This window comes from Dendropsophus ebraccatus, chromosome 4 (assembly GCF_027789765.1).
Source record: "Dendropsophus ebraccatus isolate aDenEbr1 chromosome 4, aDenEbr1.pat, whole genome shotgun sequence".
Lineage (NCBI taxonomy): Eukaryota > Metazoa > Chordata > Amphibia > Anura > Hylidae > Dendropsophus > Dendropsophus ebraccatus.
Genome location: NC_091457.1, coordinates 107,226,617 through 107,245,206, shown reverse-complemented (window position 1 = coordinate 107,245,206; position 18,590 = coordinate 107,226,617). Strand labels below are relative to the sequence as shown.

Here is an 18,590-nt window from a genome sequence, read left to right as displayed (position 1 = left end):
TGACTCCCGCTGCCTGACTCCCAATGCCAATGGCTGTATCCCAGTTTTCCAGCCGTTCCTTGCAATGTATCCACCCGCTGCACGGAGGGAGCATCAGCGGGAGTCAGCCACCGAGATTTCTGATTCATACGAACCAGAAATCCAGTTGGTTCGCTCATCTCTAATAAGGACATATAGCCAGGAGTGGTCATCATCAGACAGCGCCTTTATGGTATGGTACTGTATTGTATTTTGTCATTACACTGCAGTATTCTGCTGTGCCAGCACTGTAATTGGCCAATGGGCTTGCTTGAAATTGTAGGCTAATATTAGTCACAGCACAAGCCCATTTACATCCCATTTTTGGGACTAGAAATGCAATATTGAAATGCAATGTATAAAGATCTCCAGGGGGGACATTTATTGACTGGTGTACTAGTATGCCAATCCTAAACAAAGCCCTGCCCCAGTTTCCCGCACTAATTTACTAAGAGGCGGAAATCATGATAAATCAGGCAAGGGAGGAGGCAACAAATTCTCCCTGCCTTGCTACGCCCCCCTACCCACTCATCAGATATGCGGAGGAATACAGCTGGTGTATCCCACAGAAAAGGGGTGAATCTTCCCTTTTTCTGTGGTGTACACCTGGGGTGCTTTTTGATAAATGCCTCCCTTATATCCTTTACATCCATTATAAGCACATATGGCCACTTATATACGTCTCTCTGGGGTGACATTTTCCCTTTAACACATTCTCTTTACCTCTCCAGGCCTGCCGGTGGCTCCTGGAGATATTGGCTAGGCTGGACATAGTGTGTGCTCTGTGCTGCCAGGTACTTAGCATTTATAGCAGAACCTGCGGCCATAGCTGCATGTTTGCACATTTGCTGTAATACTGGTGTAATACGAATATGTAGTCTGGTTAATTAACAGCTCTGAGAAGGAAGCGCCCAGAGCAGATTCGTGTCCCTTGTTCTCTCATTACCTGGTGTGAAGGTGGCAGCTCTCTCCAGATGCTTGCTATGGGGAGGGATGTTCTTTCAACATCCTGATTTGCAGGATGTCATCATCCCGTAAACTCAATCTTAAAGGGGGAGCACATCCAAAGTTAATTCCAGCAGCAGCAGTATCAAGAGCATTCTTCTATGAATACTGGTGAGCTGTTACTGTAGGATTGGGACAACTAGGCTCATGGCTTTTTTTCTATATAGGCTTTGTGTAGCAAGTTGCTTGTGGAGCTGCAGGTTCAGAGCTCAGTGGGCATTCCTTGTGATGTTACTTTCTATGTTTCCTTTCAGTTGTCAATGCCCTATCTGGGGTGCCTGAACCATCTAACTGCCCATAGCTGTGTAACCTGGGATTATCTATCCCTAGGAAATATCCTTGTGATATATAACCCTCTATGTGTGAATAACACTGACCTGGTCACATAAGCCTGTACAGCATTCAGGATGAGGTTATAAAGATGCATGGCAGCAGGATCGGACTACACTTTGTACAAAGGAGCAACAGTTATATAACCATGGTGGTGCATACAGGTCAGCAATGGGCAATACATTCCTTATCAAGAGTATTTGCAAAGCTGCTTTATTTCATTTTCTTAAGAAGCCAATAAGGGAAAAGTGGACATACCCTTTAAATAGAGTAGCATGCTAAGACCGAGTTGCCCTTCAGATAATGGGGGAGTGCTTGGAACTATAACTGATAGGAAGTTACCTTGTTGTTAGCAAATGTTGTAAAACTTGGAGAAAACAAACTGCAACAATTTGTCGCCTGCGGTTCTGTATCCTGGGAAGAACATAACGACTGCACTGATCCGACGCTCCATTTTAGTAGATGTTATCACAGAGCACGAGAAATGAGCGTAAAATCCTGATTCGTCTGGCCACAGTTCAGCAAGAAAGAGACGGAAGACTCAGTCAATGTTATGGCCCCCATCATTCACTGCACAGGGACTGACGGAAAGAGATTTTTATGCCTCAGATTCTCTGTTCCAGTAGAAAACGTAGGAGCAGATGTTACATAATGAATGGGACAGAATATCTCACCTATGTTTTGCACTTGTAAGCCACACCGTTGATGTTTTTCCCTTGTGCAGTAGATGCATGGGCCAAAATGCTTAAAGCATTAGTGTGAAGAAGACACTAGCAGCACTAGAGGCACTAGAGGATGTAGCACTCATAAATAGGTAATTGGTATACAATAGTATATATATTAGGTACCATTGTGGCTGTTATTCTAATCTGCTACACAGATGCATATCCCATGTATCACCACTGTAACCTTTATGGTGTATATAATATGTATATCGTTGCCACTGTGTCTCAGGGGAATGCACAATATCACAATATAAGGACTGTATGGCATTAACTAGAAGATCTATGTCTAACTGTGTTTTGGGGTCACAGTAGGTGGTATGCTATGAGCAGAGATGAGCCAATCACATGTATTTGTTTTGGGCCCAGTTTGTTGAATCTGCCTGTCAGATCCTTTTTGGATTTGGATTCAGATCTGGATTTAGAAGTGTTTCAACTTCCCTTAAAGGGGTGAGTGAAAAAAATAACATACACTTATTTCCCTGGCTATTGTGCTGCACCCCTCTGGTCCTCATTCTGTGGCCGATTCTGGGTCCTGGGAAGTGGTTTAGCCTGCCCACTTTGCCGTTCAGCAGCTGTAGCAGGTTCACCTTTGCCACAGAAAGGTTTACATCCCCGAAACTAGAAGGGGATGCACAACTAAAACTGGAGCAGCATAATATCAGCAGTAAGTGTATGTAATTTTTTACATAGTGCAGAAAGGGGTCCTGGACAGACAACCACTTAAGGTCCCCATACACTTTATACTTATGTCAGTTGAATTTACCATTCATGGCAAGTTTAGCTGTCAGCATAAAGTGTATGGGACTATCCCCACCCTCCATCAACAGATGTTGGTGGAGGTGGGGGGGGGGCGTGATGCAAAATGACTGCCCGGCCCCTTTGTTGTTGGAGACATAAGCCACCACCAGAGATGCCAGGCTGCAGCTTATCCCTCCCCCACAGAAATGGCCATGCTGAACGTTCCTGTGTATGGGGAGGACTGAGGGAGGTTGGGAGAGGTAACTGTCAGCCGAATGATCATTCGGTCTACAGTTTTTGAAGGGTGATGGCCACCTTTAGATTGCCTGTTTAAGGTATGTACAGGAGTAGGGGTTTGGCAAAGGCAAAGGCAAGAGTCTCTGCTCCTGCACAGAACACTACAGGCTGGGCTAGGTGCAGGTAATGTAGTGATTGGTAGCTCGGATGTATACATCATCACTGCTTACCTTTGGGCTCCTCAGCGTACAGGAGCAGAGACAAAATCCGAATCCAAAAGGAATCTCAAAAAATTTTTATTCTAATAAATATGTTTGTTTGTTTTTTTGTAAAATTCAAACCAAATCAATTTGCTCATCTCTAGATATGAGATACAGAAGGTGGCTTGTCTTAATATGGGTGCCAATTAATATGATTGGGAAAGTCAAAAAAGTTTCATTGGGTCCAGGAGTTTTTCCCTACTGCTGTCGCCTTGCCATTCTTGATTGTTGGTCAGTGCAGTTGGAATGAGCTAGGTAAGATAGCTGTATGCTATTGGATGGAAGAGGGGGGAGGACAAATGGGGTTTGGAGTCAACACAATAGAATTGCTGGTAAACGATTTGTAGCACAGTGCAGGATAAAGACAGAACAAAGGGTAGAAAAAACAGGCAGAGGACGGCGCCTCGTGTGATACCGCAAAAGTTGTTGGTAATGAGAAAGGGAAGGTAGCAAGGCTCACCTTGTTGCCCCTTGGGCTTTATGCATATCACCCTGAGGTAGGGTAGGTGGATGGAAGGTTGATCCTGACGTGGGTCCAGGCGGAAGTCCTTCTGATGTGATGTTAGGCTGCAAGAGCTAGTTGAGGGTACATGAACGGGATACTCCCAGAAAAAAGGGGCCCGTATGATACAAGAAACAAACGTAAAAACAAGAAGTGGCTTGAAACAGCCGTACCCGAGTGATAACCAGCGCTGCCCAACACAGTATTCAGGAGTAGAGTGCAAATAAAAATGTAAAAGTTTATTGCATGCTGCACATATTACGCGTTTCAAGAGTACTAGGCTCTCTTCATCAGATTAAGTGCATGCACTTAATCTGATGAAGAGAGCCTAGTACTCTTGAAACGCGTAATATGTGCAGCATGCAATAAACTTTTACATTTTTATTTGCACTCTACTCCTGAATACTGTGTTGGGCAGCGCTGGTTATCACTCGGGTACGGCTGTTTCAAGCCACTTCTTGTTTTTACGTTTGTTTCTCAGGATAAAGACAGCAAGAGCCTAGAACCTAAATGCTGAGGAACATCTGTTGGTTCCACCTCATCCAGCTGAGTCTACAAGTCTAAAATCTCATGGCTGACTCTAATGACTAAACACGGCGCACAGATCAAGAGCCACTGACCCATTTAATCGTGTCATTACAGCCAGAGAGACTCTCCAGAAAGTCACTAAGACCAGACAATGGTAATTAGAGCACTAAAAAGGATGGATAATACGGCATTGGTCGCCCATCTCCACAGAACAAAACTAAGCTTTGTCTTTTAGAGAACTTGTCCTGCAGTTTATACCAGCAGTGGGGGTTGTAAAACCAGTGATCGGCTCATAAAATCAATGAGAAGGTGCAAAAGCTTCAGCCTTAGCATCGTCAACATAGAAAAGGATTGTAAAATGATATGATGTAGCTGAGCCAATCAACACCCTACGCTGGCTAGTATTGCAGAACATTTACAGATGGATCTATTCCAGTGATGTCATCAGATATGTATTATATCATTATCGGTTGATGCAGATTTCCAATCATTTCAGTCACATTGTATTGATCATCCGGGGATTATCTTAAGTGACATTGGCTGTTCTGTGACCTGGCCTGGTCACAGAATGGCCAGTGTCATACAATGTGTTGAACCCGGCCTTAGAATGCAGCAGCTCATAGAACAAGACAATCTCCTGAGCTTTACAAATGGGAAATCCCAGAATTAGAATAAAGGCAGAGCTGTCAGTGGGAGGAATTATGCTGAAGAGGTTACTACAAATGGCTGCCAGCAGTGGCTGCCACCCAGCACACCTAGACAGGAGGCCAAAAGTATATAGTATGTTGCCAAGAAACAAGAGGATGACAGCTTATTGCAGTTATACACATTATGGAGCAGAAAGTGATTAACAGTAAAAAGGAAATAAATATATAAAGAAATAAAGAAAAACACTCTCATTAGTTGGTGGGTTCTTCTTTCACAACAATCACTTTGACCCATGTTTCTTCCCCTAGATAATACAACCATATACAGCAACACAAAGCATAAGGACTATAGACCATGGTGATCTATCTATCTTCCTGCTCATAAGGGGGCAGTATTAAGTGGTATTATTTTACATAAGAAACAGTATTATAGTATAGTAGTTATATTCTTGTACATAGGGGGCAGTATTATAGTAGTTAAATTCTTATACATAGGGAAAGTATTATAGTATCTATAGTCTTGTACATAGGGGGCAGTATTATAGTAGTTATATTCTTGTACATAGGGGGCAGTATTATAGAAGTTATATTCTTGTACATAGGGGGCAGTATTATAGATTTTATATTCTGGTACATAGGGGAATTATTATAGTAGTTATATTCTTATACATAGGGGGCAGTATTATAGTAGTTATATTCTTATACATAGGGGCTGTACTATATTAGTTATATTCCTGTACATAGTGACAATGTATCTATTTGTTACTATTACATCTGTTCCTCTATACAGTTTACTTCCGGTTTGGTCCCCATACACCTTAGTGAGAAGTTGTCCCCTCTAGAGAGAGATGGACTGGGATTATTGGATTTGTATTTGGGAATATAAGTCGCTAGATGCTTCTAGAAATGGTTCATGGTTATGGAGGGATGAGGAGAGATAGCTGTTGGCTGAAGAAACATTTGTCTGACAGCTATTTATGGTGTATAGGCCCAAGTGTCAGGCCCATCTTTGTGGGGATGACTAAATTACCATACAAATCCCATAGGGTGCATAGCTCAGACTCTTACACATTACCAGACTTTTCACATTTAGGCCACATTCATACAACGTATATTTTCATTAAACTATGGCCGTTGTTGCAGGTTTGCAACAACGTCCATTATTTAATTACAGCAGGCGATCGCATTGAACTCTATGGAATCCCGTCTGGAGTGTATACTTCCATACACTACAGAATTCCATGCGGCCGCACAAAAAACTGACATATCAATTTTGTGTGGCCGCTATTCATTGAATAGCATCTGCACAAAATTGACTGTGTAGACAATGTAAAGTGCCGCTCTGGCCGGACTTTACATTGTCTGCAATGGCTACTTCACAGACAGTGGTAGTTCCAAAGAATGGCCGCTAACCTGCACAGAAACATATGCCAATGTCAGGGGCAAAAAAAGAATTAATCATGACCATCAACCCCTTCGTCCAGATACTATGTACATGTTTGTCTTAGGTCCAAGGCCAGGTCACATTATCTCCTGTACCAGACTTCAGAATCCTTATGGAGAACCAATCGATTATAAACAGTTATCCTGATAATACCTGCATCTGGATTAGAATAACCAACTGTTAGCATATCTACTCATAGAAATCAGCCCAGAAACAGTGCAGATCAGACATAAGCATTAAATTGACGTCATAGCCTTGTATGTCTGGAATCTTTATCACCGCCAGTATGTTATTTATCACTGACAGTTGGCAGGAAGCCCATCTGGATACACACTAGCTCTCTGACAACAAACCTTCTATCTGGCAGCTCTTCTCTGAACCTCTATGTTTGACCACATTTCTTCTTTTAAATGCCTGGCCTGTATAATTATGTGTTTAACATGAAAGATAGTGAACCATGCCTCAATGCACTGCCAAAAGAGACATGGCAAGTTCCATTATCCAGCTATATTTATGGGCATTGTGTGCAGGGCCGTATTTATCACTAGGCACCAGTGGTCCGGTGCCTAGGGCAGCACCTTGTGGGGGGCAGCACCAGGGAGCAGGGGGAAGGAAACAGCCTCTTTTTTTTTTTTATTTTAGTCTCCCACCTGCCGTTCAGACTTGCCAGTAAATCTGGTGTCGGGGGGTATAGTGGTATTAGTTTTGGTGTGGCAGTGTTACCCAGTCAGAGTATGGCAGTATTGTTCAGGTCTGGTATGGCGGTGTTATCCAGTCACAGTATGGCGGTATTGTTTAGGTCTGGTATGGTGGTATTGGTCAGATATGGTGCAGTGGTGTTATCCGGTCACTGTATGGTGGTATTGGTCAGGTCTGGTGGTGTTATCCAGTCACAGTATTGTGGTATTGGTCAGGTCTGGTGTGGCAGTGTTATCCAGTCACAGTATTGTGGTATTGTCCAGTTCTGGTGTGGTGGTGTTATCCAGTCACAGTATGGTGGTATGGGTCAGGTCTGGTGTGGTGGTGTTATCCAGTCACAGTATGGTGGTATGGGTCAGGTCTGGTGGTGTTATCCAGTCACAGTATGGCGGTATTGGTCAGGTCTGGTACAGTAAATGTGGGAGCAGTACAGTATATGTGAGAACGTGGCCTAAGACTGATCAGATATCAATATGATGTTCAGAAACTAGAAAATAATTATGCTAATTGGTGAAGATTCAGGATAAGTGCCTAGGGCAGCAGCAGCTGGTAATACGGCCCTGATTGTGTAGGCTGCTTACCCCCTGCACCATGGGGCTCAATACACTACTTGGTTTTCTAGCCCTTTAAGTGAGTTGTCACACACACAAAACTCTAATACCAGCACTCTATTCATGTTGTATTTAAATCATTCTATTGTATTGTGTTTCCCTACAAATGTAATGCAAATGAAATGCATATACTTTTTAACTACTAGTGGTTAAAATGTAAAATGGCAGAGCAAATCTCCAAAAGTAATATACAGTACTGTATTTTACTGTATATTATAAGAGAGTAGAGAAAGAGTGTGTATGCAGAGTATTGACATAAACTAAGCTAAACTAAGTGTCTTTTTACATGGCCCAACATGGGGACATACAAGGGTACAAACAAGCACTGATCAGTGAGATTGACGCTCGTTTGCAAGTGCCTTTGCATGGCATGAATGATCCTGGTATCATTCATGCTGCCAAGGAAACTGACAGCACAGATATGCATATATCCATGCTGTTGGTTTTCAGATAACAAAAGCAGTGAAAACATACCTTCTGTGCTGCTGTGTGATCCAGAATTCTACTTTCCGGCTCTCCCTTCCTGTTCTCTGAAGATACTTCTGGTGGCCAGAGAGCAGGATGGTAGAGCCGGAGAGAGGGATGCCAGATCACACAACAACGCAGATGTTATGTATGTGCTTCATGTGTGATCTGGAAACTGACAGCACCAATGTATGCATATCCATGCTGTCGATTTTCCCTTTGCTATCAGCTGCACATCTCCTGTTTACACAAGGAAGTGTGCGGCCGATAGCGATAAATATAAAACAATCAAAAAAATGTGATCAGCCAAGGATCGGGTGTTTTCGGCTGATTCGTGTCAATTTTATATGGGCCGACTTTTGGACGAATGAGCGTTTCTAGCAATGCTCCTGGACAATAATCAGCCCGTGTAAAAGGCCTCTAGTCTACTGGTTCAGAGAACAAAGCTACTACTACTTGGCTCTGTATTTAGATTATCTTAATTTGGATTCATATGTATTTCCCATATAGCTCCTATTTTCTTTAGACATTGTTAACTTTAGAACTGGGGTCAGATCCTTTCTATAATGGCTACTGTAGATTTTCCTGTAAGGCTTGCTTCTCCAGTGATGTCCTTCTCCTGGACTACTCACCTGTGGTCTGCAACTCCTGCATATTTTACTAATTCTTTTTAGCTATTGCCTGTGAATAAATCAGCACATTGACTTCATTTTCACTTATTTTTTTCTTATTTCTATATTGTTGTACATAGGAGGCAGTATAAAAGTAGTTATATTCTTGTACATAGGGGCAGTATTATCGTAGTTGTATTCTTGTACATAGGAGCAGTATTCTAGTAGTTATATTCTCGTACATAGGGGGCAGTATTATAGTAGTTGTATTCTTGTACATAGGAGGCAGTATTAGGCCATGTTCACACAACGTATATTTTCGTAAAACCACGGCCGTTGTACAACGGCCATGATTATTACGGAAATATACGTTACATAGCCGTCTATGGGGTCCCGGACGGAGTGTACACATAGTATACTCTCCATCTGGGATCCCTCGCGGCGCCGCAAAGAACTGACATGTCAATTTTCTGCAGCCGCTATTCATTGAATAGCAGGCGCAGAAACCCATGTCAGTGCACACTGTGGAGCGAGCGGTTCGGACCGCAAGCTTCATAGCGTGCTGTGGGAGTTCTGATGTGGGCGCACACGTATGCGCCCGCATCAGAACTCTGCGGCCCAAAAGATCAGTACCGGCCGGGATGATCTTTTCAGAGACCGGCCGGGTCACAGAACGGCTGGTCTCATACGCTGTGGGAACATAGCCTAATAGTAGTTATATTCTTGTAAATAGGGGCAGTCTTATAGTAGTTGTATTTTTGTACATTGGGGCAGTCTTATAGTAGTTGTATTCTTCTACAAAGAAGGCAGTATGATAATAGTTATATTCTTGTAAATGTAGAGCAGTATTATAGTAGTTATATGAGCACAATCTCTTGAGAAAAAATGCAAAAAGTGGCACTCACTATGAAGAAACTTGCTTTATTTTCAGTACAAGCAAACATGCATACAGGGCAGGGAGAGAAGGATCAATAGGTCATGCGCACATGGGCTGCAGCTGTTTTGCGGGCTAAGTCCTGCTTCCTCTGGGCACCATCTTATACATAGGAGGCAGTATTATAGTAATTATTTTTTATATACAAAGGGGGTCAGAATTAGAGTAGTTGAATTATTGTACATATGGGAAGCTATTTATTGGTCACACGTAGGGTATAATATTATAGTAGTTATTTTGTACATATGACTTCAGTCTTATTTGTTGTAGAACCCAAGTAGTTGCTACTAGAAGTTTGTCATACATAGTACTATTTAGACTCAACTCTCAGTTGCTTTATGCTGCATGCTATCGGCGAGGCCTCATCTTGTGCTGTCATTTAGAAGGAGATGTATAACCCCTGGGCCTTGCGGACATGTCATTAGCTGCACAATGACTCCGCTCACACACCTCCTTAGCCAGCCCTGAAAACATATTACTTTGGTTTGTTGGATTGCAAGAGACAAAATGCAACAGAAAATTGCTCTGATAAATGACTGATATTTAGTTGCTTTGCTTTAATAGCAGTCATTTCAATGTGGCCGCTGAACACACACTTCACAAGTGAGGCCTTTTAAAGCGAGCGGTCAAGAGTTGAATGACGAAAGGTAAAAGAATCATTTATTTTTCTGATTATGGTTGTGCGCTCGGCCTAGAGGATCTGGGTATAATGTTAGTGATAAGAGGAAATGTCAAGCTATATAGATATATGAATATACATGTCACGTCAAGTAGAAAGCCTGTGAGTGACACTGTAAGGCAACCACTAATTATAGTGGGAAATTGCTGAAACACCTGACACTGGCAAAGCGTGACCAGAAGCAGAAATCTTATTAACTCTTTGAATTCCAGCAGGAAATCGATATGGTCCCGATTCCAGCTTTCACAAGGAACAATAAAAATTAAAATGGAATAACTTAATATTTGGATGCAGCAGACTATCAAAAGTCCAAGAGAATTTTTTTTATTTATTTATTTATTTTTCACTTTAAATGGCTTCATTTCACCCGATAAACACCATTTTTTTTCTCTGCAAATGCTTGACTAGTAAAAGATTGGATGGGATAACTAGCCCTGCTTCACAGAGGGAAGGGTCTGGTTATATACAAAAGATTGGTTAAATATTACTCAGTTGTTGATTGAAATTGTTCTGGGACTTCCTTCAGGACTCCGAGGAGAGAGAGCTGCCTTATTCCTTGTCTGGACATAGAGCCAAACACATGCATAACAAAAGTAATACAGAAAGAAAAAGCTTACTCCAAGGACTGCAGATATAATTAGGAAGTGTGGATTGTAGGATTACACTGATACAAAAAGCTCTGAATAGAGCCTACGGATGATCTTATACATAAAGCAGCTTTGTTTATTGTGTTTGTGGTATGTTCAGCTATAATAATCCCCCTGGTTGTTAATTGTATATGACTGCTTAAAGGGGACTTGGCATCACTGCCATGCTGCCTAAAGTATGATCCATCAGGCATAACCCTGCTCCTCTGGATTTGATTGACAGATCCTCAAACTAGGACAGATCTATCAGTCAAGGTCAGTGGAGAGGGGGGATGTCTCAGTTACTTCAGCAGCATGAAACGTGTTAAAGGGGATATCACCGTTAGAAAAACATGGACACTTTCTTCCAGAGAAAACACCACTCTTGTCTCCAGTTTTAGGTGCGGTTTGGAATTAAGCTCCATTCACGTCAATGGAACTACTAAGTTGAAAAACCCCAGCCAAACTGGAGACAACGTTGAGGCTGTCTTTGGAAGAAAGTGGCCATGTTTTTTTAAATGCTGGATAACCCTGTTTAACAGATTACATTTTAAATTGAGACCCCCTCCCTCTCCTCTCCTTAATTGGCTGACCATGTTACCTTGGGCTCAAGCCTTGTTTGCTATATGCAAGACACAGCGTACAACCAAGGTATGTACTATATGTAGAGGACGTCTGTTCGGGTCTGGAAGTAGGTTTCACCTTTAAAGTTGTCCCTATGCCTTTTCTCCAGGGTCAGTAAGGGCCATCTAAGGGCCATGTAATACGGCCCTTAGATGGAAAGAGAGGGCAACCAGCTTGGCAGTCTCTTTCTCTGTATCAGATAAGACCAGCATATTTTGGAGGACTCTGGTGTCTGTTTCCATTGGGGCTCACAATTTAAATTAGAATTGAATCTATCAGTACCACATGTCTTTGGAGTGTATGGAGAATAGAGGAGGTGTTTTAGTAATAGGCAGCAGGGCCGATTCTGGGGTCTCCGCCGCCTGAGGCAAACCGCAGGCGGCCGCCCCCTCACTAGCTCCCGACCCCCCTCCCAGACCACAATGCGTACCCGGCACCCCCGTATACAAAGAACACCCCCACCCACCCCCCGCGCGCTCCAGCTCTGCATCCGCTCACCTGTCCTGCCGCAGCACTCCCGCCGCCAAAGCTCACCGCTGTCCCCTGCCGCGCTCCCGCGCCGTCAGTCAGCGGCTGTCATCGCCGCCATCCCGCCGCCAACGATAACCGCTGTCCCAGCTCATCGCGGCCCCCGCTGACCCCGGGCACTCACGACTTGCTGGAGGACCATGAAAGCTGCTGACTTGACAGCGCGGGAGCGCGGCGGGGGACATCGGTGAGCGTTGGTGGCGGGACCGGACGGCTGCCGCAGGACAAGTGAGTGGCTGCAGGGCGGCTATCTGCCGCCCCCTGCATGGCCGCAGAATCTGCCGCCTGAGGCGGAATACTCATTCCGCCTCATGGCAGAAGCGGCCCTGATAGGCAGTGGTGGATTAAATGTACCCTGGGCCACGGGCTGCCCACCCAACCTGGGCCCCCCCCCAATCCGCCCAAACCACCCAAATTATAATCTGCTAATGCCCCCCCCCATTCTTTCCCCAATAAACACTGCCTGCCTCCCCTCCCTGCTGGCCCCAATAAACATAATGTTTGGTCCCTTCCTGCTACCCCCAGTAAACATTGTCCACCCCACCTCCACTGCCCCAATAAACATATTGCCACTTGTCCCCCCCGCTGTTGCCCCCAATAAACATATTGCCACCTGGTTTCCTGCTGTTACCCCCCCCCCCCCCCAAAAGGTCACAGCTGCACAGAGGTTGTCAGGAGAGGAGGGTGCTGATCTTATAGGGGAGGTCGCAGGGTCACAGCAGCACAGAGGATGTCAGGAGAGGAGGGTGCTAATCCTATAGGAGAGGTCCCAGCAGCACAGAGGATGTCAGAAGAGGAGGGTGCTGATCTTATAGGGGAGGTCACAGGGTCACAGCAGCACAGAGGATGTCAGGAGAGGAGGGTGCTAATCCTATAGGAGAGGTCCCAGCAGCACAGAGGATGTCAGGAGAGGAGGGTGCTGATCTTATAGGGGAGGTCACAGCAGCACAGAGGATGTCAGGAGAGGAGGAAGCTGATCTTATAGGGGAAGTCGCAGGGTCCGAGCAGCACAGAGGATGTCAGAAGAGGAGGGTGCTGATCTATAGGGGAGGTCACAGCAGCACAGAGGATGTCAGGAGAGGAGGGGGCTGATCTTATAGGAGAGGTCCCAGCAGCACAGAGGATGTCAGGAGAGGAGGGTGCTGATCTATATAGGGTTGGTCACAGCAGCACAGAGGATGTCAGATTGCCCCCTCTATAGCTGGCCCCCTCTTCCCCCCTTATAGATGGTCCCCCTCTTCTCCCCTTATAGATGGTCCCCCTCTTCCCTCTCCCCCCTTATAGATGGTTACCCTCTTCCCTCTCCCTCCCCTTATAGATAGTCCCCCTCTTCCCCCCTTATAGATGGTCCCCCTCTTCCCCCCTTATAGATGGTCCCCCTCTTCCCTCTCCCCCCTTATAGATGGTCCCCCTCTTCCCCCCTTATGGATGGTCCCCCTCTTACCCCCTTATAGATGGCCCCCCTCTCCCCCCTCCCTTATAGATGGTCCCCCTCTTCCCCCCTTATAGATGGTCCCCCTCTTCCCCCCCTTATAGATGGTCCCACTCTTCCCCCCTTATAGATGGTCCCCCTCTTCCCCCCCTTATTGATGGCCCCCCTCTTCCCCCCTTATAGATGGTCCCCCTCTTTCCCCCTTATAGATGGTCTCCCCCCCCCCCCCCTTCACAGCAGATAACTCACAAAAAAAAAAAAGACACAACTCTCCTGCCAACCGTTCCCCCGTGGAGTCTCTCGCCTCCTGGTCTGTCCTCGGCTGATGCGCGGCTGCCGGTGGTGTCCCGTCCTATCCCTGGCAGCGCGCGCATCAGAGAGCTCCCTGGGAAGCTCTCTGATGCGCCTGCTGCCGGGGGTGTCCCATCCTATCCCCGTATCAGCCGTGGCATACCGCCCATATTATAATCCACCACTGGTAATAGGGTAACACAAACCAGCAGAAGGAGGGAGCCCCAACTCTGCCGTGGCTATGCCCCCTATCTCTTTTGTGTACATCACTATATACAGCCCTGCAGCTCGACTGCATATAAACAGTTACAGTCAGTACACTTGTATCCCATTTAGCAGGTACAAATCATTCAGCAAGTTCTGGTCCCGAGTGCTGAACTAAATAACTAACCGTGAAGTTGTGTGTGTTTGTAGAGTCGAAAAAAAAAAAAAAAATCAATAGACGTAATATAAGAAAGATTGTTCTGTTTCTACCCGCAGAGCTTAGATGGCAACATCCGACTCCTCACCATGACATGGCAAAGATCAATTTACCAGCCCGCTCCACCGTCTGCAAAATGCTAATTGCCTGCAGCCCCTCCAGCTCCTGCACCCCAGCCTCACGCAGCAGCAGCACCCCCTTCTTCTGCTAATCCCTGCAATGTTCATTTTGTCTGGAACAGATGCTAGGTTGCTTTCTCCTAATGAAAATGATTTTGCAGCAAAAGAAAAAAAATTCCCCTTCACTGACAACACGTTCCCATTTATCACACTGACAAGGTAAAATTGAAACAGATGCAACAATAGGTCTAATGGTCGAACTGATTGTTATTGATCCAGTGCCACTATGGCTAATTAATAGTGTACCAACTATGTGCTAAGTATGCCGCTATAGTCAGTACATGTGAGAAGATGTTTCCTTTATCTATCAAAGCTTCCGTGGCATGTTTATAAGACAGCTAGGGTGCATAATTTATAGCTACAAAGGAGCCTGATTAATTAATGGAGGAGTAGGTGGGTGATAGTGTACACCGCGGTGCCAAAGAAAGCCTGCAAGACAAACAGTGGTGTCTGCTCTATAGTCTATGGGGGGAATCTATTTGGATGGACCTGTCATACGCCATTCCTAATACAGAGATGTGCTGGAGTAAGATGCCCTAAGTTCATTAGGGGTTCCTGTTTCTTGGATTGCCCATGTGTCACATTCTGAAATCTCCATCAGCTACAAACAAGCATAGGTTTCTGCTATTACACTCATTTTCTGTTGTAGGAGTATTGTCAGTGGTCTAGATTTACTAATTCTGTCGAAATCCTAGGGGTTATCCAGCGCTACAAAAACATGGTTACTTTCTTCTAGAGACAGCACCACTCTAAGCTCCAGTTTGGATGAGGTATTGTTCCATTGAAGTTAATAGAGCTTAATTGCTAACCACACCTGAACTGGAGAAAAGAGTGGTGCTGTCTCTGGAAGAAAGTGGCCATGTTTTTGTAGCACCAGATAACCCCTTTAATTCATGCCCCTTTCTGATAAGCCACCCTTGTCTGTTTGGCACACTGGGTAAATTAAATGTGTTCTGCAATTGGACCCCAAATTCTGGCACGGCAGCCATAGTAAATGTGGGTCAATGTTGCTGATATGTGTTGTGACCATGTAACTGCTTATAGAGCTCATGAAAAAGGGGCCTAAGCCCAGGTTGGTCCTCTTCCTTTTGCTATTATGTATGCAACACTCCCCTTTGTAGAGGAAAACCAATGTTGGCAAGAAATTGGTCCAATGGCCATAATAGGGTGGGAAGAGAGCCCACTCTGATGTTTCTATGGGGCCTTTATATATGAAACTTGTAGCGGAGTGGTCTTTGTTTCTTAAATGAGGCGATAACTGGGTTTGTACGTAAAAATGCAGTCTTGCCCAGCCCCTTTGACTTTAGGTGTCACACATTTTCAATGATAAAAAAATTAATAAAAGAAGGGGAAGCCATTAAATGAATATTTCATTACTATGATATATGTGTAGACATTATACATTATCATCCCAGCAATATACATTAATAATTTCATTATATAAAGCAATGTACTGGAACTGGAATATCATCACAGCAGCTATATTTGTCAGTATTTAAAGAGAGTCTGTTTGACTTTCATGGTGCACAAGTCATGAGTCATCTGGGCGGTCCCAAGCTGCTCCTTCCTGCCCCACTGACCTTGATTTATAGGTCTCTCCTTATGGCCGAACAGGGATAGATCTATCAATCAAGGATGATGGGACAGGGAGAAGTCTTTGGGGTCCATGTTAATGACTTGCTATTCAGGCAGCATGAAAGTGAAGACAAATTCACATTAAGGACTTATGAGACTAACATGCAGGTCTCTGATCATTGACATTGACAGCAAGTCTCTCTGCTGCCAATATGTCTCCCTCCTAAACCTGTGTGTAACAAGGCAGATGAAACGGTAAAACACTTTATGTATAGTATGGAAGGTGCTAATGGACGGCAACTTAAATAGTCGCTATTTACCGTGGCAATAATATAAATCCCAATGGTAAACTGTTTGACGTTTTCTACTGAGATCCTTTTATCACTTAATAAGAGGGTTCTCCCAGCGTTTTAGTAAATTATACACTGATGTTCTCTTGCTTTGCAATGCTCCAGCTATTTTACCAGGAAAGATCATTACATAATAATTTATCACATGGCGAAGAAATACATTTGCGCCCGTCATTTCAAGGGAACGGCGGTGAAAGCTGTTGAGGCGAATCTGCTGAAATATTTCCAAAACATTTTAACAAAAGTGTGAGTCATATGTAAAAAAAAAATAATAATAATTTCTAATGCACCGTTAAAGGAGAATGCGCCTTCATTTACCTTCTTGCATGTTTAATGGATGGAGCCTATGAGCTCAAATCTTCAATACTTAACGATATCAATGGTTTTGGGGCAACACAGTAACCCTTGTGGGTGTCTAGACTTATACTTGGAAATAGACTGTAGATATATATATATATTTTTTACATAGTGATGGCACTGTATAAAATAAAAACTGGTATAACATGCCCACAACAACCAATCACAACTCAGCATACAGCTCTGGTAAAGTCAAAGCTGAACTATGATCCATTGCTATGGGAAGCTTCAGTCATGTGTTCAGGTAGCTGTATATATACCATAGCTGTTGGCTAAATATTTGTATATATTCTTATGTCCCACATACACATACATGAATTTATAGAGAAGAAAGCACACTTACTTTTTCTGCTGATTGTGAGGTTCCAAAAAATATTGGAATGAAAGCCAACCATACTATGCAGGTTGTATACATTGTAAAACCTATGGGTTTAGCTTCGTTGAAATTCTCCGGAACGCCTCTAGTTTTGATGGCATAGACAGTACAAGTCACCATGAGAAGAATGCTGTATCCCAGGGAACAAATGATTTGTAGATCCGTAATGTCACATTTCAGGACACCGCGTCTCTGTTCAGGATCCACTGTTTCTGGCCCATAGTCAATGATGATGTTTGGTGGGTTGACCCCAAACCAGATAAAAACTCCTAGAAGTTGGACAGATATCAAACTGGAGGTGATGGCCAACTGTGAGGTGGGGCTGATGAGCCGAGGAGCCGTTACTGACTTCTTACCTTGCTCAAAGATTCTGTAAATCCTGTTGGTTTTGGTTAACAGAGCAGCATAACTAATGCACATACCCAATCCTAAGAAAATGCGCCGGAAGGAGCATACGGCCAGGTCGGGCTTGGCAATCATTAGGAATGTAATGATGTAACAGAGAAAGATCCCAGTCAATAGGACATAGCTAAGTTCCCTCCCAGAGGCTCGTACAATGGGGGTGTCATTATATCTTATGAAGGTTGCCATAACAAAGATGGTGGCAATGATACCAAGCATTGCAAGAAAGACAGGAATCACAGCCCAAGGTGAGTGCCACTCTAGCTTGATGATAGGAATGGGGTCACAACCTGTGCGGTTACGATTAGGACGCATGTTAAAATCACATCGGTAACAGGTGACCTCATCCAGTAGGTATTTGTAGCCGTCACAAAGATCACATTGCCAGCAGCATGGCATGCCTTTGGCTATCTTCTTCCTTTCTCCCATTTTGCATGGTAAGCTACAGACAGAAGGTGGGATTTCATGCATTGCTTTGGACCACTGCATGTCTTCAATCTGCCAAAAAAAAAAGGAAAAGAGCAGACAATAACTCAGTAATAGGATAACAGATCATGTTAAAGGACATCTCCACTTACAGACTAGTTTTATTTGTCTGTGTGGCAATGAGGGCATATTAAGAAAATTGCCCTTCAATGTATTTTAATTGGACTTTTATGCTTCTCAACAACTGACAGAATAATTTTTTTCCTAGAATGGGAGGTTTCATGTAGCAAATCTTTGTGTAAGAAAATATAACCCAAAGGTAGCCATACACCTTCAATAACTGTCGCTGGAGTCTAAGGAGAGCCCCATACACTTTGTACTAATGACTGAACATGCAGTGGGCGGCAGAAGTATAAATAGCATGGGGACCTTTATTGCCCACAGTCTAGACAATCCTTTAGGAACCAAACAACCTGGTTCCCAAACTGACACTTTGTAGCAAATTGTGAAATATATTTTTCTTTCAAATGACCATCTAGACTGGATACAACTGTAAAAAAAAACCTCAAC

The 18,590-nt window shown here is 44.0% G+C and overlaps 1 protein-coding gene across 1 annotated transcript in view; it reads right to left on the bottom strand.

Annotated features, from left to right (window-relative positions):
* Positions 1–18,590, bottom strand: part of GRM7 (glutamate metabotropic receptor 7) — a 319,156-nt gene that overhangs the window by 71,110 nt on the left and 229,456 nt on the right. The window contains exon 8 of the mRNA XM_069966643.1: positions 17,160–18,092. Coding sequence (XP_069822744.1) covers positions 17,160–18,092 — 933 coding nt within the window. The remainder of the gene's footprint in view (positions 1–17,159; positions 18,093–18,590) is intronic.